Source organism: Diadema antillarum, unplaced genomic scaffold (genome assembly GCF_040938485.1).
Source record: "Diadema antillarum isolate AM-2024a unplaced genomic scaffold, OU_Dant_1.0 scf00000112, whole genome shotgun sequence".
NCBI classification, from domain to species: Eukaryota; Metazoa; Echinodermata; class Echinoidea; order Diadematoida; family Diadematidae; genus Diadema; species Diadema antillarum.
The window spans coordinates 2,747,230-2,773,057 of record NW_027271001.1 but is presented as its reverse complement, the minus strand read 5'-3'; the positions used below and the strand labels follow the sequence as shown (position 1 = coordinate 2,773,057).

The 25,828-nt window shown below is 38.0% G+C and overlaps 3 protein-coding genes across 3 annotated transcripts in view; 2 read left to right on the top strand and 1 right to left on the bottom strand.

Annotated features, from left to right (window-relative positions):
• LOC139719624 (uncharacterized) overlaps nt 1-9,220 on the bottom strand; it is a 233,238-nt gene extending 224,018 nt beyond the window's left edge. Inside the window, exon 1 of the mRNA XM_071631032.1 lies at nt 9,077-9,220. The gene's annotated coding sequence lies outside the window, so the exon portion shown is untranslated. The remainder of the gene's footprint in view (nt 1-9,076) is intronic.
• A 6,213-nt stretch (nt 9,221-15,433) lies between these two features.
• LOC139719583 (tRNA (cytosine(72)-C(5))-methyltransferase NSUN6-like) lies at nt 15,434-20,423 on the top strand. The gene is made up of 4 exons (XM_071630995.1): nt 15,434-15,550; nt 18,867-19,037; nt 19,337-19,534; nt 20,376-20,423. Exons 1-4 carry the CDS (start codon nt 15,437-15,439, stop codon nt 20,421-20,423), a joined length of 531 nt encoding a protein of 176 aa, XP_071487096.1. The 5' UTR covers nt 15,434-15,436.
• Nucleotides 20,424-20,493: 70 nt separating this feature from the next.
• On the top strand, nt 20,494-25,828 carry LOC139719582 (tRNA (cytosine(72)-C(5))-methyltransferase NSUN6-like). Its single transcript, XM_071630994.1, has 6 exons — nt 20,494-20,648; nt 20,947-21,107; nt 21,889-22,086; nt 22,754-22,908; nt 23,878-24,003; nt 25,649-25,828. Exons 1-6 carry the CDS (start codon nt 20,494-20,496, stop codon nt 25,826-25,828), a joined length of 975 nt encoding a protein of 324 aa, XP_071487095.1.

The following is a 25,828-nucleotide window of genomic DNA, read 5'->3' as shown; positions in this document are numbered from 1 at the left end:
GGGAAACAACCGCATTTCAGAACATACATTTTGAAAAATTTGCTTAGCTACCACATATTTTCTAAAATCATAGGGATATCTGTATATTAGCTCACATTGACATGAAATTCATTTCAGTAATAAATCAAAAACATTCCATTTCAGCAGGAGGTATAACTGATTTGTCATTGTTGTTAGGTAGGCTCTTTTTTCTCCATTTAATTGTCATGTCATACATCTATTTCCCTCTGGCTTCAAATTTCTAAATGTAAACATTAAAACATGCATGAATGTGCTTCCAAAATGTCCCAGGATATGGTGCACTTTCCTATATATCATTCCTAATAGAATCATATATTCTTCCTAAGATGTAGCAGGAAGCAACTCTCAGTCAAACCAGAGCTATTAATCCAAGTCACACCCATTACGAAGAAAAGTATTATAAAATGTCCTGAGAATTTTCGCTCATAAATCCTCTAAGCACTTTCTTCATTTAATGAACAGCAGCAAATGACATGTAGGCCCTTCTTTCAGTTTATCAATGTCAGATCCTATGCTGTAGGTGTTTATTTATTTTTTTGCAATTACAACTGGAGAGCCTATGCAAGCATGACTTGTACAAGTATGAGTGGGAGGATTGCAGCAAGTCATGTGGTTTGAAGCAAAGTTTTTCACATCCATCCATATGATTGATTGCCAGATTGGCAAGCACCATGAGTATTAAAGTGCTGGCATGGTGAAAGCATGGTAACGGACTGACATAATCCCCATTAATCACCAGCTTTACTTCACCATACCAGATGTGGTACCTGCACATTTCTGCCAGTTCTATCTCGGGTACAGAATCAAACCAAAAGTAGGCAACTGTGCAGCACTACTGCAGGACTCTGAATGCATATTTCTTCCTCCAGCCATCTGCCTCTCGAGTGTGGAGTCAAGTGAACTTGGCCTGTCTGCCAGCTCCAGCACTTCATAACACCCCCTTTCAGACCGACAGATCGAGGGAAATGTATAAAGCACTTATTGATGTTTCACTTCTCTTTCATTGCCTCGCTGTGCTGTTAGACTGAGCACGCTTTTCTGCATGCGGATTAACCCGCTGAAGACGAGTCCCGAGCACACTTGGGCAGGTGTCTATGGGAAATGCATGTTTCAGCCCATCCTCAACGGGTTTTAAAAGACGGCGTAAGAACAAGGGAGTGGGGAGCTCGCAGCTGTGCAGCATACAATATCGCAGAACATGTTTAACATGTGACGGCACTGACAGACACATTAGTACCACAGGTAATCATTGCTTGTCGAATACTCATCAGCATCAAGTAAAATTGTGCTGAAAAGCATAACTACTTCCCAATTTCCTATTTAAAGCAAAATGCACACTCTTCTGGTTCAAAAAACACAGGACAGGGAATGACTTTCAACCTACACTTTGTGTTTTCATACCACACTATAATGCAGTAAAAGTCCAATATCTCACTTCTAAAAGCTCTTCCAAGGAAGACACAGAACTCTCATGCCAACTGCGCTTTATTTGGATCTACACTTCTTTTGAATATTCTGCTATATTTACCTTGAGCACACAAATACACACACCCACAGACACACACATACAAGAAAAAGACAAACCAGCCCCCCCCCCACACACACACACACATACACACACAACCAAAAACAAAAACAAAAACAATCATAGGATGTATTTTATCTTTGTTTCTTTGATTCAAAGCAAATCAAAAAAAATTGGTCACATTATTCACACACTCCCCTCCAGAGGAGAGGAAAGGGGGCTATATGAACTTTTGAAACCTGTGAACGATAAACGGTTGTTTGACGAGCAATTACTGGTGGCTCATCAAAGATACCACCTGACAAAGGGTCCCTATTAAGTCTACAGAAGCTACTTTTCATTCCCGGGACACAATGAGCGATAATGAGACACATATTTTCTCTATTGTGTTTGACGGGCAAAGTCTGAAGTTCTGATTCACATGTTGATATGAAAATGGCCTGTGGGTGATATACATACCATGAGTAAGAACACCTACTTAATATGCAGTTATTTCGACACAATGGAATTTCACTTGCAGTGAAAATAAGTATACTACCTCACCCTGTATCCAATACATATGAAAACAAACACTGACAATTTCTCTAAAGTCTTAAATCTTCTTCAGATCTCCTCAAACATGGGGAAAGTGGTTGTGTTTTTTCCAAGCAAGAGCAGTGAACCTGTGTATGCATCTTATCTACTTTGTTTACATCTCTTCTGTCTTACTGGAACAGTCTCAATGTCTCATCATTTCCTCTTGTCTTTGGCTTAGAACATCATGAGATAGTGAGCTCGTACAGACTGTAGCAATAAATTGCCTTTCAGAATTGATCAGTCAGAACAAGTATAATGACTTCAGAATAGATTGAAACAAGCGGCTGATCGGTGTGTGTTACATTCACAAGCCTACCCACCCTCCCCCCCCCCCCCCACCCCCACCCAATGTGCAATATAGTGAATTCGTTTGAATGGATAACACAACGTTTGACATGCTCAATTGAAAAGCTGAAGAACACTCACTCAACTGGATGTAAATGGTGTTAATGCCCTTTAGGCTCTCACCAGAAACAATGGTGTACATATGTGTGGTCATATGTCATGCATCACTCTGGGGTCATGTACTATTACACTCAGAGAGGCTTATTTACTGTGAGTCTGTTCAATATTGATGGTTTCTCATATAGCTGCCAATGATAGCAAAGTTCTGCAAAACCACATTGCATATATATCTCTCTGCCTTCTCTGCTTCTCATCATTACCTCACAAGTTTTGCACAAGGAAGGCCTTTGGTCACTTGTGGGAGGTGCTGCCCATACACTGGAATGTCCACAAACTTGTGAGGGTTCGGTACAGAAGTTTCAAACTTTTGTCACTAGCCTCTAAACCAGTGCATGGTGATGGGTATCATGTGTCTGTATCTCCTTTCAAAGGTGAAGTTGCAGTAGTGGTGAAATGGAGGAATATTTAACACTAGATATTTTCAGATCCATATCCGAAAGTCAAAAATCCTTCTTCATTTCCCTAAATCTAGCAATGCAAGACTTTAGTTATTTAGTCTGTTTATTTTTAAGCGCCCAAAACACAGGTAATGTGATGTGAAAACAGAGATCTGATTCTTTAAAAGTTGTTAAAATGTAAGTTTGTTTACTAGTGAAGGTCTAACAAACCATTGTAGTACCTACTTGTACATATATGTACTGTAAAGCCAAAATATTCACGGCATGAATCTTTTGCTAATGGGAGCCGATGGCCTTTTTTGTGGCATGAAACTTTTGTAAACTGCCATTGGCATTCCATGCACTGTGTAGAAAAGTACTATTGCATGCATTTTACTTTCGCTAGGAAAAGTGAATTTGTTATTTCCCTGCCCCCATCCTATACTTTAAGAGGTACTGTACTTGTGAACGTCTATTTTGAGTACCAATAGTAGTACTGTCACCAACGGATTCCATTTGATAAAACAAGACAAGTTTGCAAAGTGTGAAAAGAAACCAATACTCACAGGTAAGAATATTGATTAGTCTGCTTGCCAAGCATTGTGCAAGGAGTTAATAGCACAGTGCAATATGATTGTCCTTTTTTTTCAGCAGAAATATTTCCTTTTCGAATATTCAATGGCGTCAAAGTTTGTCAAAATGTTGACTGGCGAAGCAGACCTACTTCTTGAAAAGTGACGGTCCCCCACACCTACAAAGGGTCAGTGAGACGTCCCCGCCCCACCCCTCCCAGGTAACAGTGCCTGGGACAAGAGGAGACCCTGCCCTCAATCACTGGCCAACCACTTCCACTGCATGAATGGATACCGGGCAAATAGGTCAATACTTCAGAGGATTACCCCACAAAGGCCTGGTCCGGATTTGCTTTTGTGGCAGTATTGATTCACACTTTGGGAAATTCCTCCAGGTCTTCTGAGCCCCCCAAAGGATTTCCTTATTCACACAGACAGATTCTGTCTGTCTCTGTCTGTCTCACTCTCTCTCTAGCTCTCTTTTATCTATCTTTATGTTTATGTACCTTAATAGAAAGAGGAAAAGAGAATTGTAATGTACAATATACATGTGTGTGTGTGTGTGTGTGTGTGTGTGTGTGTGTGTGTGTGTGTGTGTGTGTGTGTGTGTGTGTGTGTGTGTACATATAATGAATAAAACCTTTTTCGGTTAAAGGGATCGTATAGTTTTGGTTGAGACCTGATTTCAGGTTTCCAACATTTTCAGTTGAGATAATGAGAAACATTATATCAAAATATGAAAGAGCATGTAATTCTACGAGTAATTCAACGTTTACTTGATGAAAATTGGTTTTGAAATGGCTGAGATATCCAAAACAGAGCGATTCTTATAAATTGTGGGACCCACACTTTATTACGATCACTTTGTTTTACTTTGTTTTTGGATGTTTCGGTTATTCCAAACCCAATTTTCATTTAATAAACTTTGGATTCCTCTTAAAATGTTATGCTCTGTACTATTTCATAAGTGTTTTCTTGGCATCTCGCAGAAAGTTAAAAGCCCAATTCTCATCTCCACCAATACTGTACCATCCCTTTAAAAATCACCTTGTGTTTTGTCAAATGTAGAAAATCTGTGCAAAATATCAAAGTCCTCTAAAAAGAAAAGCATGTTCATCATAGCTGTGAGGTTTGCCACGCCCAGTTTTACCACAGTTGGCAGAGTCTTTTAGAACTTTAGTAAATTTTTAACAACCAAATCAAAGAAGGCATTGAACAGTATACAAGTATGCGCCCTTCTCTGGGTTCTGTGTCTACACAGTTGTACAGCATTAAGGGGTTTCACATTCCTATGATGACAGGAATATTTTGTTTGATGCTTGAACAACTTTACTGTTGCTGGCTGTTTTTCTTTTTTTCTAATCCAACACTTGTTGACATAGGTTGTGATATTTGGGGGTTTTATGCCTTAATCAAGTAGTACCAGTAGTATCATATGAAAATAACATCTAATTGCTCCAAAATTTGATGTAATTTATGCTATGAAGCTCCCTGTCACCTACAGAATCTTAAGTACACACACACACACACACATGTAGGTGTGTGTGTGTACATTACAGAAGTTTATCAATACACACAAAATCCAAGCAGACTTCCTTCCCAGAGCTGTATCCATGACAACCCAAGCTCTTGTCTGAGACCTGCCAAGGGTTTCCAGCCTTACAAAGACTGATGAATGAAGTCAAGCTTTCATACTGAAAACACAAAAATCACTTGTTCGCCACTCAGGATTTGAGACATTTCATATTCCTGAAACTATCACAGCAGAGAATTGGTCTAAAGGTAGTGTCAGAAAATGATAGCTGCCATACTTTGAATTTACTTTTAAGATGTTACAAAATTCAGTCATGTTTGAAATATTAAATATTACAATACTATAGTAACCCTACAGTGTTTAATGTCTGCATACTGTAAAAGTGGTTTCTTTCGCGGTGGTTTTATTTTCGCGCTTTTCGCGCTTTGAGGTTGAACCGCGAATTTAACATCACGCGAAAATGTTTTGAACTCGTCGCTTGTACAATGCTATCATTACCGACCGCGAATTTAAACACACGCGAAAAAGTCCGCACCGATGGAAACCGCGAAAGTTTCTGTACGCGAAAGAAGCCACTTATACAGTAACACAATTGATGCAACGTCTCAGTGGTGTAACATTAATTCACATCTACCCCTAGTACTGTAACTGGTTAACTATCACATCCTTCAGCAGTTGACTATTCTACTGTGCAAAGTCCATTGCAAACTGAAATTTCCTATGTGAAAGCCCCACAGTAGAACCAGAATTGGAACAAAACTGGCCAAATCTCGGCATCATACTAGGTATACATGTACACCTGGGAGTACATTGTACATCACAAAAGAATGCCATTTACTGGTGCAACAGTAAACCCTTGGGATGTGGATAAACAGAGTAACGAGTACTGTTGGCTGAATGAATGTATACAAGACAAATACAGTATGCCCAAGGGACATTTGCATCTATTGCCTACCTTAGCCTCCTTAGCCTACCTTAGCCTCCTTAGCCAGGCTTAACCCATTGAGGATGGGCTGATTTGCTATAATCACACACATTTCCCATAGACACCTGCTCCAGTATACTCAAGACTACATTGTAGTCTGCAACTGGTTAATAATGTCCTTTCTCACACAGCCTGACATCATACTCTAGATATCATATGTATTGGTATATTGCACTATGAGAGAAACTTTATGCACACACTCTCTATGTAGTTACTAATAACTGGTACATACTGTAAACCAGCATAAACTACACTCATAGAAATCTCTCTCATCAGTACCACATTCTATCCCCCAACCCCAGAATTCCAAATTATTCTTCAACCCCTCATCCACCCACATACAGTCTAAAAACAAAACAAAACAAACACAAGACCTCACCTCTGTGAATAGCTCAACAGGAGGCCAAGCCCTGGGGCACTCATGGTCAAGGTCTTCAGAGCCATTAGACATGATATCAATTGTAATACAATATTTTTTACTTGTCAAACCATCGATTCAAGCTGTATATCTAAAACACATAGTACAGTTGTACATAAACTGCACCATTCTGATGAAGCAATAATAGACTTTATTTTACAGGTGAGCAGCAATGGTCAAAGTTTAAGAACAGAATCCTGAACTTTTACAATTATGTTCATTTGCACACTTGCACCACACACTACCCAATGAGCTTTGCACATGCTACAAACTAAATACACATTGTCTACAACGTGATCTAAATGACTGCATAGTAAATTCAGGGAGGAAAGATATCCCTTTTCTAGCCTTGGCATGAATAGACAAGCCAAGTGAAAAGTTTGCAAAACTACTATTCAAAAAAAATAATAAATAAACAAAAAATCTTTGCGGTAGGCCATATCCCCTTTGATATGCCACTAAATGTATGGATAAGAGGGAATAAGATGACATTATCATTCTTTATGAAATATAAAACTTCAATCATTTGACATATGTGGTGTAAAGTTTGCAATCATGGCACAACTAACATGATTTCATTTTTTTAATGGATATGAACAAATTGTGCATGAGGGGCTACAGAAGGTTTACAAACATTCAACAAATCATAATTATATACATATACTTAACCACTGCACTAAAATTTCATGGGTTTATGCTTTTTTTTAAAAGTCATGTTGCTCAATACACTGTATAAATCAATTTCCAAAATGCAATGGGAAGAGATATGTCTGATGATAAAAACTGAATAACCCGGTAACCTTGACTACTGTACCTCTCACATACCTGTCCAGTAATTCTGTACTTTCTTCTGAGTTGCTGGTGAAGGAAATGTTGGCAGAAATGTCAACGTTTATTGCCAGTAGCCACATATCATTACCTTTTGGGAAGAAAGGTGACTATCTGCACTGAGTACTGCTGAACATCAAAACAATTTTAAAGCACTCCAAATGTCACAAAGATGTGAACAAAATAGGCCTATTGCAATAATAACACAGTGAAATATCTTCATTTTTTTCAACTGTAATCCTTGAATTTCAGGAAGAAGAGGTCTCTTCTGATGTCTAACAGCAAAGTGAGCATAAAGACACATTCCCCTAACTGCTACTACACAGTCTTCTACAGTATTTACCTACATGTATGCAATGTTTGCTGTCATATGACATGTGTACGCTGTCTACATGCAATACATACTCCCAATACATGAGTGCAAACACGCATATGATACTGGGAGATGCCGACTGAATGATAGTAGGAAGGAGAAGTGTAGAGAGTGAGAGAAAGACGGAGAGAGAGAGAGAGAAAGGCAGAGAAACTGAACAGCAGTATAGAGCAGCGCTGAGCTGAGCAGGATGCTGCTATATGCCTATAGATGCCATACACTGCACTGGACTTGTTACGATGTGATAGTTCACAGCCAGGCTCTGGAAAGGTCAATTACAGGGCACCGTGATCTTTGCTGTTGCATGGCCTGTGCCAGTTATGCAAGTGAGGCCAGACTTTTCTGATATGACCTAGCACAGCCCCTGCATGTGTATCGTACTGCACGACTTCATGAACAAGAAGTGACTCGTAGCAAACAAAGTTAGGGGCTGTGGCATACATTAATCGAACTGAACGTAATTAACAATTTTGTGGGGTCACAAAAGGGCTTTGATCTTGCTTTGAGCAAGTTATACTGCACTGCAACATCATGATCACATTCGCAATTCATTTAGATCAATTCATACTAAAAATCTGATGCTGCTCATTTAGAATTCCTATTTGTCGAATTCATATTCCTTGACACACTTTGCACACAGCCCATTACAACAGCCCACTGCTATCTCATGTACTGATACACTGCCTAGAGAGTTCTACTTGTAGTGCTAGTATACATTTAGAATCCAGACGTGATCTGTCTTTCAGTGCTTACCATTGCCTTGGTAGTGGGGGCCTACTTCATAGCACTTGATCATTCAGTTGTGCCTGTTTAACAATAATACTAATTGTACCAATCTTAATGCCTACCACTCCCAGGTTAGAACTTCTATCTCTTACTAGTATTTCCTTCTAAATGTCATACAATTTCATAAACAGTAAAATATTCATGATGAACAAGCTAGCTACAGTGAGGCCCCATGTTGCGCCCCACTGACAACACCCACCACACATTTGTATTGCGTTTCACGCATCAAAAGTCCCTTGATCTAATTGAATAGCACTCCAAAACGTCACTCCCACCAATCTTAATCAGAAGTAAAACTGGATTAGACTATGCCAGTCAACAAATTACAGCTCTGTCGACAAACTTAGGGACTGAACAGACAGACACGGTCTCTACCGGGAGAACAACCTAGTCTGAGGAAAACTGCGTAAAAGAAGGAATAACTTTGAACGTTGTCGTTGCAGCGTCGTGCTACTCTCACGTCACTCGTGCAACGTGTGTTATAACGACTCCTCTAAATGCAACTGTCAGCGAGCGAGCAAGGCCAGCCCTCTGCGCCGCCAGGCCAGGGGGCCGTGGGAAACTCGCTGTCACTCGAGAACAGCGACGGTAATCGAACATGATATCGAGAACTTACCAAAAGTTGTCGGGAACACGAGATCGGGCTTTCCAAAGTGTCGCCTGTCCCTTATGTGTACATGAAATACTCTTGTTTGTAAGAGATCACTCGCAACACAGTTACTTCGAGGTAAAGAAGGCTAAAAACCACTACATACGAGCAGATACGTTAAAATTAAAGGGACTTTTAGCGAGGTACCCGGCTTGCCCAGCCGCGCGTGAAATAATAACACTAACTAAATCAGACTGCGTGAGGGCGCTGGTAGCTGGACACCTAATACATAGGACAATATCTTCGCTTGCATGACATGAATGTGGTTTTTTTAGTGGAAAAAAAAAAATAAGTTTAAACAAACTCGAATGAATAGAATGAAATAAGACGAAAAAAATGGTAGAAAAATTAACGTAGGAAGCCCTCGTTTGGTGAAAACATTATAAAAACTAATATTCAAATCAATAATGTTCCCTTGCTCTATATTCAAGCGTCTATTACCGCTTTGATGGGAGTTCATTCAATCTGCTCATTTTGAACAAGAACAGAAATCTTTTAGAAAGTCGGGATAACATGGTTACGTATTATAAGATCAATGACTCACCAAAAGGCACACAAGGGCATGGTCATGATTTGTACCTGCGTAAAAAATAAAGCTTGAAATCAAGCATGACATTAACATATAAATGTTGTATAGGTAATATAGGTAAATAACTTTAAATAGATAGAGAAAAGTCAAATAAAATCAGCTCCAAATATAAAGAAAGTGAATGGTGAATTACCTTATCGCTACATTTCTTTTTTACTAATCGGTGGTTGCGGAAAAAAAACAACGAAGGAAAGTACTGTGTACCACAAAAAGGCCTTTCACAAGCAGAGGCTAAAGTCAAAAGCAATTTTCAGTTATTCAAGTTAGTGCTTTTGAAGAGCAAAGTAATGTCGATCATCTGAACTATTTAGCAGGAGCACTGAAAGCTTTATGTGATACTCAAACTGAATTTATACAAACAACACTGCCATCAAAATAAGAAGGCAGAAAGCATCATGTGGGAGTTATGCCTCTGCCTTTATCTCTTCTCTTAGCCACGAAGAGCATTAGATTAGGCAAATAAAAAAGGATATTCCCCCTCCATCTAATCGTCAACAATATTGAAATAGTTGGTTTGCCAAAACCGATATCCTAGATTACAATAGCAAACACACAGCACGTCTGGGGGTGATATGTCGCCTATATGATTTCCTATCCTCCAGGTCTAATGCGCGTGCAGTGAAAAAAAAAAAATGCTTCCGATGCTCAGAAGCAATTATTATGGTCTCACATCAATGATAGTTTCTCACGCATGGAGATTTTGTCTTATGCTTTAAAAAAATATTTATAAATGTATGAAGAGTTTGTTCGCAAAAACCGATAAGACCATTTTTGAAGATTTTGAAGTACGGTCTCTGTCATAAGGTACAAAATAATACCTTGTAAATGATATATTGGTCACTACATAAAGGTACATTTTTTAAGTTATGGTCAAAAGAAGCAAAAATTTTCTTACTATTCTCTTTATTTTTCTTGACCTTTAATCGCAAATATCTCCATTTGGCAAATATGGACTTATCGGTTTTTGCGAACAAACTCTTCATATATACATATGCATATATATATATATATATATATATATATATATATACTTTCCAAAAGATCTTTTTTATTCTTGTAAGAGAATGAACATGTTAGTTTTCAATCTCGAAATCCAAGAGGGAACTTTTCTTATACCCTGAATCAAACCAATCTATAGAGCCCTGCATGTAAACTGGATTTTATGTCGCTATTATATGCAAGTGGTGACAGTAAACAAGTCTATCGTTCAATATTTTAAAATCATTTTATTCTAAACTACAGTTCCGGAATATTGCCAGCACCCCATAAAGATTACAATTTGTGTTGTTATGTAACTCGTTAAGGAGAAGATATGTGGGCCTATAACATAAAGGCCTAAACATGTTCCAAGTATCTTTAGAGTAATCTTCAAGATCTGTCTCGTAGCATATAACGTTGAAACTCTCCCTTGTATGTATAATAAGACTATTTCTTTATCAGGGAGATGATCGGATTATGATATGTTATCCAAAACAAGTCATACATTCACTTACAATCGATATCTGACCTTAACCTGAAACTTTCGTACAAATCCTGTCGCACGATCTGCGATTTTCATTGAATTCATAATGATTCGATTTTTATTCTAATTGCCGTAACAACGATGCCATGGCATTATACAGGCACATAAACTTTGTCTGGCCACTTAATTCTATAGGTTGTTTGTTTGTTAGCTTGTTTGTTTGTTTGTTTGTTTGTTTGTTTGTTTGTTTTGTTTTGTTTTGTTTTGTTTGTTTTGTGTCTGTGTGTGCTGTTTGTACATTGTGTTTACACATTCAAGATGAATGTTGTTATAGTGAAATTACACAAATCAAATAAAGATTACTGAAAAATAAAAAAGGGTGTGCGTGTGTGTGTGTGTGTGTGTGTGTGTGTGTGTGTGTGTGTACATATATTGTGACACCTTTATTACGATACTTTAATATCTACATGCTTGAATGCTGTTTGTTTTGAGGTAAGTACATTTCATTATAAGCCTACTGTTCAAGTAAAAGCAAACAAATTATCACTGGGTATGTTCTTTGCTGTTGGCATTTCAATATTTCGAAGGTTCAATGGTCCCAACATGAAATAAGGTTCGCCAGTCCGAACCTTTTAACGAACCTTTTGAATAACTCCTCAAATTTTTTATTTCGGACGAACGAATCGGTACACGGAATTTATGTGATTCAGATGGAATAACGAACATCATCGGTATTTCGCGCTGTAAAAATTGTATTGTATCACCCTGTATTTTATTATTTCACAGAGAAATCGTTGCAAGAAATAAGAACACATATACTTTTTAAACTAATTCAATTCCGTTTTTCATGAAGAAATTTGGAAGATTCAGCATATCAAAGATGAAAGTAACAACAAGCAAATGAAGCACGTGATTGTCAACATTGCAGTAGTAAATGACAAATACACAAGATGTGCGAGGGGAAAAGGCAATGCTGCCACCATCGACGACTATAGTTGTGCTTACCACAGTGTAGATATTCATCGGTTGCCGGAACTGTAGAGATTCTCCTTGTAAATTGTAAACGATAATGTGAGGAGTGTTTCTTTTGATTAAGTGCGGTGTCACTTCCAAAGCATTTTTCTATCTATATGCTTTTTAATTTAGTCTTAATGAATAAGATCTATCTATAAGACTGTGTTCTTCAAGTAGTGTTCATGATGCTTAAGCTATTGTGGCTCTGATGTAGTCATGAAAATTATCAGTGAGCACCGCTTAGACTCGGAAATCTCGGTATTCACATATACAGAAACTTGCCGTTCGACATAATAGTTACTATATCACCTCGTGAATTACCCAAAATCGTTTTAGCCCGGAAATCAAGCAGACATGACGAACCCAATGTCTAGAACATTTCATTAACTAAAGTAGTTATACTTTACTTTTATCCTAAAAAAAACCCACTTGTTATCGTTACATGCACCCAGCTTACAAAGTATTCCATGAATTCCACATGATGTTTCAAAGATTTGTTATCGTTTTTTTTTGTTGTTTTGTTTTGTTTTTTTGCTCAGACAATGATCTCTTTTTTCTTTTTTTCCTTCCATTCTTTCCATCTATTCTGTCAAGTCGTGTCATTGTTGTTGTTGTGTTTCTCCTGTTTTGTTCCGTCTTGGCTTAAATTATATTTGTGCTCAGTATTAATTTTGCAAATAGGTATTTCATAAGGATTTTCTTTGAGCGGTTCACAATATACAATATTGCTATTTAGTGGACCTCTCATTTTTTTTCTCTCAACTGAAGCATGACTGTATTTTTTTGCCAGTATAATGCATGCATATATCTTTATCTGTATCATTTATCCTTTGCAAAGTCGAATGTATACACGTTTATGATATAATTCCTGATTTATTCTGTCTTATGTCTTGTTAGAAAAAGAAGAATGAAAAAAATGAATTGAACTGAATCGAATAGGGTTTTTGAAATGATAATCAGTCAAAATGAGAGCTGGGTAGGAATGAATGTTGGAATTAGGGATTAAGAGGTCATTTAACACCGAAAGGTGTTGGTTCAACGTGTATTTCTGCATAAAAATAGATGTTGAAAAGTGCAACTGTCATTACATTTTAGTGTTTCTATTTGAAAAAAAAAAGTTGCATGGAAAGCAATGTCGCTATTTTCCCTATAGATATTATGTTATCAGGGACAGTGTTGTTATGAAATTTACAATTCGTATATTGATTTGTATCTTTCACATTTTTACATACTTTGTGTTAAGTTGTCACAGTACTTAGAGAAAAAACATAAATAAAACTAAACCAAGCAGCTTACCAAGATTTGCAGTTTATCTGACACTGTATAATGACGACGATAAAAGCGAATATTTGCCATGGTATGATTATCTTCATTTATTTCGAATTGAATATTGATGATTTTTATATTCTTTTTATCCAGTTATGTGTTTCATTCGGTTGTTGTCCTGAAAAAAAGAGAAATAAAAGAGGGATTAATTCAATTCAATTCAGATCTCTTTATCCTAGTATGAAAGTAATTATGTGGAAGCACACAAAGCCAAACACAGACGTTAGCCACAGTCTGTTCAGACAAACAATTACGATAATCACGAAGTGTACTTTGACTATGGATGCGCGGACGATTGGGCACATTCTAAAAAATGGAATGCTAGTAAAATTCAACATTCTAAATGTCGTCACTCCTCGAACCGTGTGTAAATGTTCAACATGACACTCAGAATGTTGGATTTACCATTTAGCTAAAAAAAAAAAAAAAAAATCGGCTAATCCAACATTTCGAGTGTTAAATTTAACATTTACAAAAGGTTCGAGGAGTGACAGAATCTAAAATGTTGGATTTATTATATGCTTTTTTTAGAGTGCAAGAGATTCGGACGGAGTATAACAGTGACAGAGCTTGCGTCTCCTTGTTTGGTTGGATTACTTGTGTATATATATGATGATTAAGAAAGCACTTAAATGCTTATGAGCAAGCTATTATACTGGACGAACGGTTTAAGTCCCTTGCACTCAGAAGGAGTATAGACTATTGTTTAAAATAAGATCCCGGAATAAGGTACAACCGTTGCCATCAGTGGATTCAAACCAGTGACCTGCACCATTGAGAATCTGCCGTCTTCATCGCTGTGTCACGGTAGTCCCTTTATATATCAGGAAGAGGGATAGAAATGGTCCATTATGCTGCTTAAGGGGGAAATAATCTCAGATATATGTGGATTCAATAAACAGATTGACCGTTCTTTTTTTATCAAACTCCATTAATGTGCATCTAACAATCATGTCCTCCATTCATCATTCTAAATCATACCCCTTTTTTTCGTAAATGTCTTCCGCATTTTTGTAACAGAGAATAATTATCACATATATTTTCTCTGTTGATACATACTCTCACTCTCCTATTGCAGTGCAGTACAGTGTAGCATATATATTATTATTAGCTGCACTGTCGAAATGTACCTTATGATCATAATTTTCCACTAATCGCTAGATTTATGCCAGCATTCCTCAATGAATTTGAAAAGAGGTTTGACACCACGTGTGGTCATAATGTAATATGCCATATTTTTACTGTGGACACTACTGGGCACAGATCACGAGGTGGGGTATCACTCCCACTTCAGCTAATGCGGATCTAGAGATGGTATTATATGATAGGTCTGCATACACGCATAGGCCTACATACAAACAAATATATTATGCATGAAAAAGTTGTGATGTGATGACATCGCCTTATCACGTCACACAGCACATGGTATAAACTAGAGTGAGCACAGATTCTGCGTACATGAAATATCATGCCACTCTTTCAATTGGTCTTCCTGCGCCAATTTTGCTTTTCGCGCCAAAATTTCTCGACGGGTTATGATTGGATAAAAGTTGACACCCATATTGCCTATTCTCTTTTCAGACACGAACTTGAAAAATTGTAGATTCATAGAACAATCTGCTCTTATATTGTCGAATATGTGAAAAGGGGGATTACTCTCTCCTTTTTATTTTTTTAACAGAAAAATGAAGGCAAATTGAAATGTCTTAAACAGTATCTTTAATACACACAAAAGTAGAAGTTCAAGACATTTCTTCGACATGAAGGCTAGCACAGATAACCGTTTACAACTGTGTGTGTGTGTGTGGTACATGATACGTGGTCGGTGAAAGAGGCACGCTTTCGCACAAACTAGGCGAAGGTGTTTTATGCAGACGACAACACACACACTACACGCATCGCACAGTCCAGGGAGGTGAGTGCTATGCGTTTGTCGATGTATGCTCGCGTGTTTGGTCATCGCACCATGAACTACCGAACGAGTTTTGGCCGGAAGACCGAATTTAAGCATGATATTGGTAATCATCTCAGGGGAACGCTTGAAAACAAGGTAACAAATAATCTGATGTGTATCCAGAATCATGTAATAGATCACGACAGACAAGTGACATCTTCGGTGTTATGTCTGTCGATGCAATTGTAAGCCAGTCCCATTCGTTAACATATTTGTTGTGTTCTAGAAATTCCAGCTGCACATGCAACACTACTTTAATATGTTAGTTAGGCTGCCAACTCACTCGAGCAGGAAATATTTCTGAAGTCCCACTAACAACAATTACATGTAATATTAGCATGATGGGATTCCATGGGCATGGAATTGAAAGGCTGTGATTACACACAACACTGTTTAAATTTAATGAGACTCGGAGATCTAACCCGAGTCCTTTGAATATTATCTGGAGGCAGACGCGCTACCGACGGAGCTTAATCACCGCCCTCAATATCTGTAACCAGGGTGGTCCACGAGGGATTTTAGCATGTCGCTGCAACATGCTAAAATTCTTGTGCAACATCCTAAAAAGCCAGCAACATGCTATGCAACATCCTTAAGAATTTGCAACAAGCTCAAAGTAAAAGTATTCAATAATGTGCAAAACATGTGCATAACATAAGAGACATCAAACTACCAGGTACTTTAGATATTTGTGTGCAAAACATGAGAGAGAACATTGAATGTAAGCAGCACAAAGAGAGATAAGCAGCAAAATATTGCGTACTACGTACTCATCGTGTGCGCTCCGCGCATATTCAATTTCTGCAATATTCTCAGATTCTGAGCTTGCAACATGCTAAAATTTCAAGTTGTGGACCACCCTGTGTAACGTAGTTGTTAGAGGTATAGGAGAGTAGATCGTATCACCGGACGCTTTTTTTCCGTACTCAGAGGATGAAATTTCGGCTAAAAATAACACCACTTATTCACAGACTTCTGGAAATTACGAATTCAGCCAACTTTTTTTTTTTTTTTTTTTCCAACTTTATTTTCCCAATTCACATGCTGCTTCATATACCAAATACATGCAAAATAATGAATAGTACATTATGGAAAAAACATACATGTATAACATAGAAAACTATGGTATAAGAGCTTGCCATTTGCTCACATGAAAATCTAGACGATTCTTTTTCATAGCTATGATGCGTTCTGTATTTTCCAAATGCTTCATAGAAAACAGAAACGGATTTAGAGTTGGAATGATATTTTTGATTTTACAAGAAAATATAAAATATTTTGCATAATAGATAATTGTATTCACGAAATGTCCCCTTCCAACATGCAAAGTTCCAAAACAGATTTCTTCATCTGTGAACATAACATTGCAGACATTTTTAGCTTTGAGCCAAAGAAATACTTCATACCAGAAGGATGACACATGGGTACATTTCAGAAATAAATGTAATAATGTCTGTGGATGAGAGTCACAAAAATTACAAAGTGCAGACTCACTGATACCTATTTTACATAGATAGTATTGAGTAGCGATTTTTCTATGTACGAACTTAAATTGAAAATTACGAATTCTGTTCTCTATCGATGATCTATAGATCAAAGAAAATCGAGACTTCCATAACAAAGAATCTTGTAAGTTCAACAGTAAATCAGTTTCCCATTTTACTTGATGGTCTGTCTCTGAAAGTGTGGTTTTATGATTCTTTACAAAGTATGGGTAACAAAAATTTGAAACTCTTTTGGATTTAAGAAAATTGTTCAGTAGAAGATCACAAGGATTCGAAAGTAATACAACACTTTGACAATCCATATTTTGTTTTATGGTGAATTCAGCCAACTTATGTCAATTGTTTGCTCCATTTTTTAGAAAATATGCTTCAAACATAGTCTACACTCTTAAAAAAGTTGTCTTTTTGCGCGGTGCAAAATAGCATTGTAATTCCGGACACGATTTTCGTAATGGAAAATTCAAGGTCTTTCGCACCTTGTCCTTGCAGTTGCACCAGAATCACAATTCATCCCACGAATCACCGTACACATTCTTACCGAGCAAATGGCGCTCAAATTTTGTAGACAGTAAAATGTCTATCTTGAACATTTCAAACAGTTCACGCAATAAATCTTGTGAGAAATGGACAACTTCTATTTTACGTGCTTTGTCTATGGGAGCTGCATGCGTGGGTGACGAGTTGCAGGCCCCTTCCTTAGTGCTCAACTATTCCTCATCGTTCGCGTTTGAGGACGATAGCTGCAAATTTCCGATATCGATCAGTGAACTTGTGGTTCTATTGGAATCTTCAGCATTTTTCCTGTATGTGAGTGGAATAGAATTTCAGTCCCGAAATGTGATTCAAACATGCATAGATATTACCCGGTAACTATGATGACGTGCGGGTCACTCAACAATGAATTTGAGGTAAAATGTGAATTTCTTTGTGTTTTTACATTTTTATGTCACGTTTTTTGCGATTTCGGTCCACACAAAGTTCTGTGAGGCTAATCTACGAAGTCTCGCGCATACAGAATGTCATTAGTACGCAAAAATGTGCATGTCTGGAATTACCATGCTGTCCGGTAATACCATACCTGTATACAGGTATGGTATTAAATATGTAAAAATGTATGTAAATTCACATTTTACCTCAAATTTATAGTTGAGTGACCCGCACCTCGTCATAGTTAATATTTATGCATGTTTGAATCATATTTTGTCACTGAAATTCTATGAAATCCCACTCACATAGGCCATAATCAGTTGAGAAATGCAGTTTCTAAACACACATGAACATACATACGCACACGCACCAACCCAAACGTGTATGTATTTGTTTGCGTGCATATGTGTGTTTGATTTTTCAGGCCTACTGACAAGCTATTCAAAGCATATTGAAATTCCAAACTGTCAAAGTGTAAAATACTGTTGGTTGTAATGACCCTTTAGAAGTACAAGATGTTAAACTTATTATTTGCATTTCTGTGTACTGGGTATTCAAAGTGGCAGAGGTTACTTCTCTTCGGGTAACTTTAAAGTATTATATATTATGCTACATATGATATGTACAGTTGTGGTGTCAAGTTGGAAATGATATTTCCTGAAAGCTATAATACATTGGCTACAGAGATCCATCAACACTTACAGTTATTTCTGCAGTGACATTAATGTGTGTCACATTTTTTAGTAGTCAAGGAAATATCTGTGAAATGTTGCCATATACAAATATTTTAGTGTAATATTGGTCTTGTTTTCCAACTTATCATTGCAAATCAAGCCATGAGTAAAGGGGGAGCAGTGCATTGTATTCTCTAACTCCTCCCTATCCTTTTTTTCCCCTTCTTCTTTTCATGTCTTCCCCATTCCACACTCGTTCCACTCATTCCACATTATGAACATTTTTTTTTTTTTTTGTCTCTTCAGCCTACTGGCAGTGATGGAGTAGCAAGCCAGGATGTCAGCGTCACAGGTTCTGTGTTCAACAGCCTTCTCCAGACTCTCAGCATTCCTCCAGCCTTCACTGTGCTCCGGGTTAATGATCTGCATCACTGCAGAGAAGATGTTCAACAGAATCTTCAAAAGTGCATTGACAAGGTAAGCATGTCCCCTGTCATGGTCATTGGTTTCTAGCAATGAGAACGACTGTGTCATGCTGTTCTTTACTGGGGGCTTTTGTGTTTTGCAATGACGTAACGCATTGTGCATTTTGACATCATTTTGAAGCTCCGCATGCTTGTTACAGTCTATAATTTAAGCTTCAGTGTATACTATAAACACACAGCTCCTCGAGAATTTTTGACTGTTAAGAGAGTAATGGAAAAGTTGTAACATTGGATTAAGCGGGATATGAACTGGAGATGTGACTTTTTTTTTCTTTAAATTTACATTTGCAGCAATATGAGCAGAAAATTTGTCCTGTTCCTGAGATTATTCCTCACCCTGTCCTGCCTGATGTTCTGATAATACCAAGTGCATGTCGAGACAGTTCAGAGGTAGCCCCAGTGGACAAGGAAGTCATTGTTGACCTGTTGTGTGGCATGGCAGTGCTCAGAGGGGCAGAGATATTTGCTCCTGGGGTCATGGCAGCTCCAGTGGGTACGTTGAAGTACAAACCTCTTGTTATGTACAGTGCATTGAAGTGATACAAACACAAGCTATATCATTTCTTTTATAAAGCAAAAAATCTAGCATGCTACATGAGGGAAATGTTTGCAGGTTTGCTGACAAATAATGCATTACCACATGCCCTTCCGTTCCAAATATATAGAAGAAAAACATGAAAGGTGGATGATCAAAGTCTTAAGAAACTTTTTTTTTTTTTTCTTAGGGGGTTTGGGGGATGGGAGGGAGGGGGTAGAGAGCAAGATGGGAAAATTATTCGGGAGTAACACAAAGGGCAAGTAACTGATGATAGATAATATATACTAGTAGATGATGACTGGCGGGGGAGGGAACATACCAAATGTTCCACCTGAAGGGTTTGAAATGCTATTGAGGGAGGTTATAAGTCCAAAGACGAAGTCGAGGGACTTATAGCCTCCCGAAATAGCATTTCAAACCCTGAGGGTGGAACGTTTCGTACATGTTCCCGACAACAAAAGTCATCATCTGTTATATCATATGGGTTAGTCAAATACCGTCATCTGTTATGGGTTGGTATTCAATCGTTTGGTATCATTTGTCATTTGTTACATGAAAATGTTTTCCTATGGGAGAACATTACAAAAATGTTCTGCCCATGGGCGAACATAACCAATGTGCCTCCATCACGTGACTGTGTTTAGCCAATCACTAACCAGTATTTGACTAACCCATTTAATATTGTGCAATGTTTTCTCGTAGCTACAACATAAGCTTGTAAGTGCATTGTATGTATGAGTTCATTGCATGCTTCTACCCTGAGATGGTGCCCTGTAATTCTTTCTTTTATAGGGTGTGCCAGTGGTGTCATGTATGAACATTGTGCTGGAGAGTGTCTGATGTTTTGAATGGCTAAAGTTCCTTCCATCTTCAATGACCCCTATTCATTTTCTCTGGTCTACATTTAGCAATGAACAGAGGAGACAAAGTGGCTGTGTACTCAGATGTCAAGGGACTGTGTCGCCGTGGACTGACTACTAGATTTGATGGCGACAGGATGTTCCTGGGCAATGGCACTGCAGTAATGAGCAGGCATGATATCTTTGTGGCAACAGCAACACCTAGGTTTGTACACTACTCCAGAGATAGTTAGTTTTGCAAATTTACTCATTATACTGAAAAACCATAGGTGTTGTTGACCAACAGTCTTGACCATTTTGGGGGGTTGTTTTATTGTAATATTATGTCCAAATATCTAAACCTGTAAATTGTACTGTAAATTAGGACAAACCTGAACATGCTTTTGAAGCTACAGAAATATGTGAAAGGTGTACAGTCCTTTTCAGATAAAAACAAAAGAGACAACTGGCAAGATGAACTCTGACCCTTGACCCCTGCATTCATCTTTCCTCCCTCTGCGCAGTGGAACAGCAGTGGTGATGACTGAACCTGTTTTTGACTGTCCCAGCCTGAATGGAGTTCTCCCAGGCCAGATCTTTCTGCAGAACCTGCCCTCAATAGTGGCTGGCCATGTCCTCTCCCCTAGGCCTGGTGAAGCTGTCCTGGATATGTGTGCTGCCCCAGGTATGGTGTCTAAGCAAATATGAGCATCTCAATATGATCAATGTTGTGTTGTGTGTTCACAGATATGAATGTAATGCATGTGTTGATCAGTATTTACTGGTGATGATGTTGGCATACATATGTATCTACTCTCTATTAAAGTGCAATACTTTTTGTTTACGATTGATTTCCACAGCAAGAACTGCTTCTAATTTTTTTTTTTCACCAATCAAACACCCAAAAATTGGGAACTGTCATTTTGTCAAGTGTATCTGTGTTTGGCCTTTTTGTGCCAGTTGCCAGAGCATTGGATTTGTTGTGTCTTCTGCTTTTGCCCCCCCCCCCCTTCCCAGACTGAACCAAAAGCATTGGCTGGATTTCCATCAAATCATGAAAAGTGAAACAAAATGGAAACGGTTCTCACATTTAAGAATGCATGCTTTTACAAAGCTTCAGGCCCTTGTGTCTTTTAAAACAGTCAAGCTTTTTCCAGGTGACAGGATCTTAATGTCAATTCATATGAGCTGATGTTATTTTCTCTAAATGACTACAAAGTCCATGTGTACCTATAAAGGACTATGGTTCTCTGTTTCAAAATGCTGTAGGCCCTTCCCTTGTCAGAGAAACTAGAATTCTGCTTCTAATTAGTTGAAAAATGGAAAGTCTGTTTTGCTGTTGACTTTATGCATGTGTGAAGAACTCATGTTCAGTTTTCATAAGATTTCCATTCCTTTTGCTGCTCTCACAGAAAATTACTGTTGCTAATTTGTGCAAGGTTTGTGGTTGTATTCTCTTTCCTCAGGTGGCAAGACAACTCATATAGCAACCCTCATGAAAGATGAGGGAACTGTGGTGGCCCTTGACAAGGCCTCGGCCAAAATCAGCAAAATTAAGGAGAATGCAAGCAGCCTGGGTCTGACATGTATCAAGGCTTTTTGCTTTGATGGAAGAAAGGCTGCCAATGCATCAACCAACAGTGTGGTTCCTACAGCAGTGGAAGGTAAGAGAATCAAAAGACTCTTTGAGTTGGTCTTATTGTGGGGTCTGAACTACAATACAGGCTTAACGCTGTGTGGGAGATCAGTGAAAGTGTCAAACCGTCTAAAACAAGACATTAAAATCAAATCATGAAACAGGATGACAGGTCAAGAGGTTATTAATGGAGGGGGAAAATGGCAAAATACAGCAAACAAATTTCAGTAAGTTTAATTTGTGTAACACACTTGTTTTTATACATTATTTGATGTACTGTAAGAGTGGTTATTTTCGTGTGAGAAATTTTTCGCTCAGCTGGGTGAGGTGAATTTTGCATGTTTTTAATTCCATGGAATTGAGACACTATGATGTGCAAAATGTTTGCGTGTTTTTATTTTCTGGTCGCACGAAATGTACAAAAATTTCCAATTTTACTGTAGTAATTTTCTATTTTACACTCATTTGAAATTGTTAATTCTTCTGAGAATTAAATTTTTTTCTATGTTGAATGAAAACCCTTTTGAATATGACGCTTGAAAAGCTAAAAAGTAACAAGTTGTGGTGTCACTAAATATTTTAAACTGATATGGAATTTGACCTATAGAGAGCATGAAGCTTAAAATTGTTTCATTGATTTTATAGACAGTTTAAAATGGGAAGACACATTTTCACAATTCTCATTGTCCTTCAAGACATTTGGCAGCCCCCGTTCGCTCCAATGACCTTTGATAGAATCTTGCTGGATGCCCCCTGCAGTGGACTTGGACAGCGCCCTCAAGTCTATAACAAAATGAGTCTGAAGGAGCTGAAATCTTATCCTTCCTACCAACGACAACTATTCAGCACAGTAAGTGCATAGAGACACTTTGATTATGAAAAGTTTCTGATTTGCAACTGATTGACAAATTGCCCTCGATCGAGTAAAATTGGCACCAATTACTGTATACGCCATATATTTCGCGAGTCTAAATTTTCGTGAATCGGGAATTTCCGACGATTTTGCAAGTGGTTAAATTCGCGATCGTGGAGTCCTGTACTCAACGGAGAAATGTACATGCGTACGTCACATCGTCATCGGGATCAGAGTCAATATTTTCGCGAATAGCACCCGACTCGCGAAATTCGCGAAAATAAAAACCTCACGAAATATTCGGCGTATACAGTATTCAGTGTTTTAGTAGTAGCCATGATGAAAAAAAAAAATATGGGCATACATATACACAAGTTTTCCTCGAACCAATGATCACTTGATTAGTAGACAGGCGTCATATCTTTATCATGGCTACTACTGGAACTCCGAATAAGTATGGCTTACTAGTATTGTACATCAGTGTAGGACAATTTGTCAGTCAATTATGATAAAAACAACTTGATGCAAGATTTCATTAGTTTGAATAACTCTACGATTTTTTTTTTTCAAAAATTGTACCAAATAAGGAAGACACTTTCAGCATTAGGGTTTTCTGTCAGTTATTCTTTAACCTCTGTATTGTATGGGAGATAGCTGAAATAATCGCTATCATGTAGACAGATCACTAGATGACTTATTTGATCATGATGACGTTGATGACCATGCAAGGATAGCATTCTAAAGATATGAAGATGGAATATGATCTAATACATGATATTAGAGGCTTTGTTTCAAACATCCCCATTACACAAGGCAGAACTGCACCAAGAATTGTTTGTACCAAAAAAAGTTGTATTGTAAACTGATCACACCAGTGGTTTGAAAAATTAGTGAAGCTGTGTGGCTGAATTGATGGGATATTCACTCTGGCAAAAAGTATTGAAAGCCTGTTAATGCTCTGTCTAGGCTGTGCAGCTTCTCAAAGACGAAGGAACCCTGGTGTACAGCACCTGCACGATCACTTTGGAAGAGAATGAAGGTTTGGTGGCATGGGCATTGAAGAATCATCCTGAAATGAGACTAGTTTTGCAGGTAAGCAGAGTATCCATATTGAAGGCTTATCGCCTTTTATACAGTCTCCCCTCTACACCCCTCCTCGTGTATTTTCCTTTCTGTCTTGTAATACATGCAGACATGTCAGATGTTGTGTGAATTAAAACCTCAAGAGATATTGCTTTTCCAAATTTGTAGCACAACCCACATGAGTGCCAAATACAAAATGGTAAATTACAAGATTGCTAGTGAGTGTTCTCTTGTAATTTGTGTTGCATTGGAAAAATCCAAGAAAAGCTTCTTAAAAACTCTCAAAATTCCATTGTTTGTCAAAATGGCCCATCTCAAATTTTCTCATTTTTATGGGTTTGATAAATCTCGACAGAAAACTGGTCAATGAATTTACTGAGCTCACAAAGCAAAAACATTTACACCCATTTGACCCCAGAAAGTAAAAATCAAAGAGGTGTATATAGTGCCAGTTTTTTGTTTCGCTTTGTTTTCTTTTATTTAATGTTATGTTTAATTGTTCATATGTACAGTCACAGATGTCATGTGTCAGTTCATTATGTCTATATAAAGTCTTGCAATGTCCCATTGCAGCTATTGGCTACTGGTTACCAATATTTGAAAAAAGATATTGGCTTATTGTGTTGGTGGGATTTGAGCATGGAAAAAATTGCAAGGAAATGCTTTGTTGCAAATTTATCATGGATAAGCCTTCTGCACAGATGTTATCTCTGTCTTGAGTTTCCTGTGAATGCTTCTAGGTGTAATTCAATCAGATTTTGAGTTTAGAGTAAGTAGCCCCTCACAAGCAAATGTAGATCCCAATAAAATTTCTAGTGGCTGTAGAAATGTGAATGCCCCTTGATATGGTTGCACAGTGAGTCATAAGGATGCTGATGCATGCATTTTGCTCACGGGACCAATGCCTTTTGAAGATGGTGCTATTATTTCAGGAGAGCATGAGCAAAGATGATGCTGAAGGTGACAGATGAGGTTGCTCATGATCTACCCCAATCAATCAACCAACCAACAGCCTATTCAAAATACAGTCTGACCTCTCCTATCCGGCCTCCCCTTATCCGGATCTCTCTATTATTCGGATGTCATCTTTGCTTCTTCTTTTTTTTTCCAATCAAATAATCATGTGGGATTTCAAACTCAAACAAAACTCCACTTAAACCTATATGAATTAGATGTATTAAACCAAATATGATTAACATAAATCCACATCTTAATTTTTATCTAAATAAAATGCATCCAAACATTCACTGCCCGCAAATCACCCCAGTGTACTCTACATGCAATAGGTTACATGAATAGCTACCATTTGGTTGGCAGCTGCATGTAATAAGCATCGAGTCTCCCATATCCGGGCAAATCCCTTATCCGGATGAGCGCCGGTCCCGACATGTCCGGATAGGAGAGTTCGGACTGTAATATCACTCATGCACTCGTGTAAGTTTGGTTGTGAATACGTGTGTCTTCACATCCATGACCTAACGTAGGCAAGTAAAACCTTTATTTTTACATCTCTATTTGTGTACTTAGATATTGCTGACATACAATAATAGAATGATGCTTAGTAGATTATGAATGATGTTTTACGTGTTATGTTGTATGTAAACTTGTGTGTGTGTGTGTTCACTAGTTTTCCTTACTCTGTCTGTCCAAACAGGAGCCTCATATAGGAGGTCATGGCCTTCCGATTGCTGATTTGAGCCAGGATGACCGACACAAAGTCCAGCGCTTCTGGCCCTCCTCTAGCATGACAGAAACATGTGTGGACAGTGTGTCATGTGATAATGACACAATAGGATTCTTCATTGCCAAGTTCATTAAGTCATCAGGAAGATGA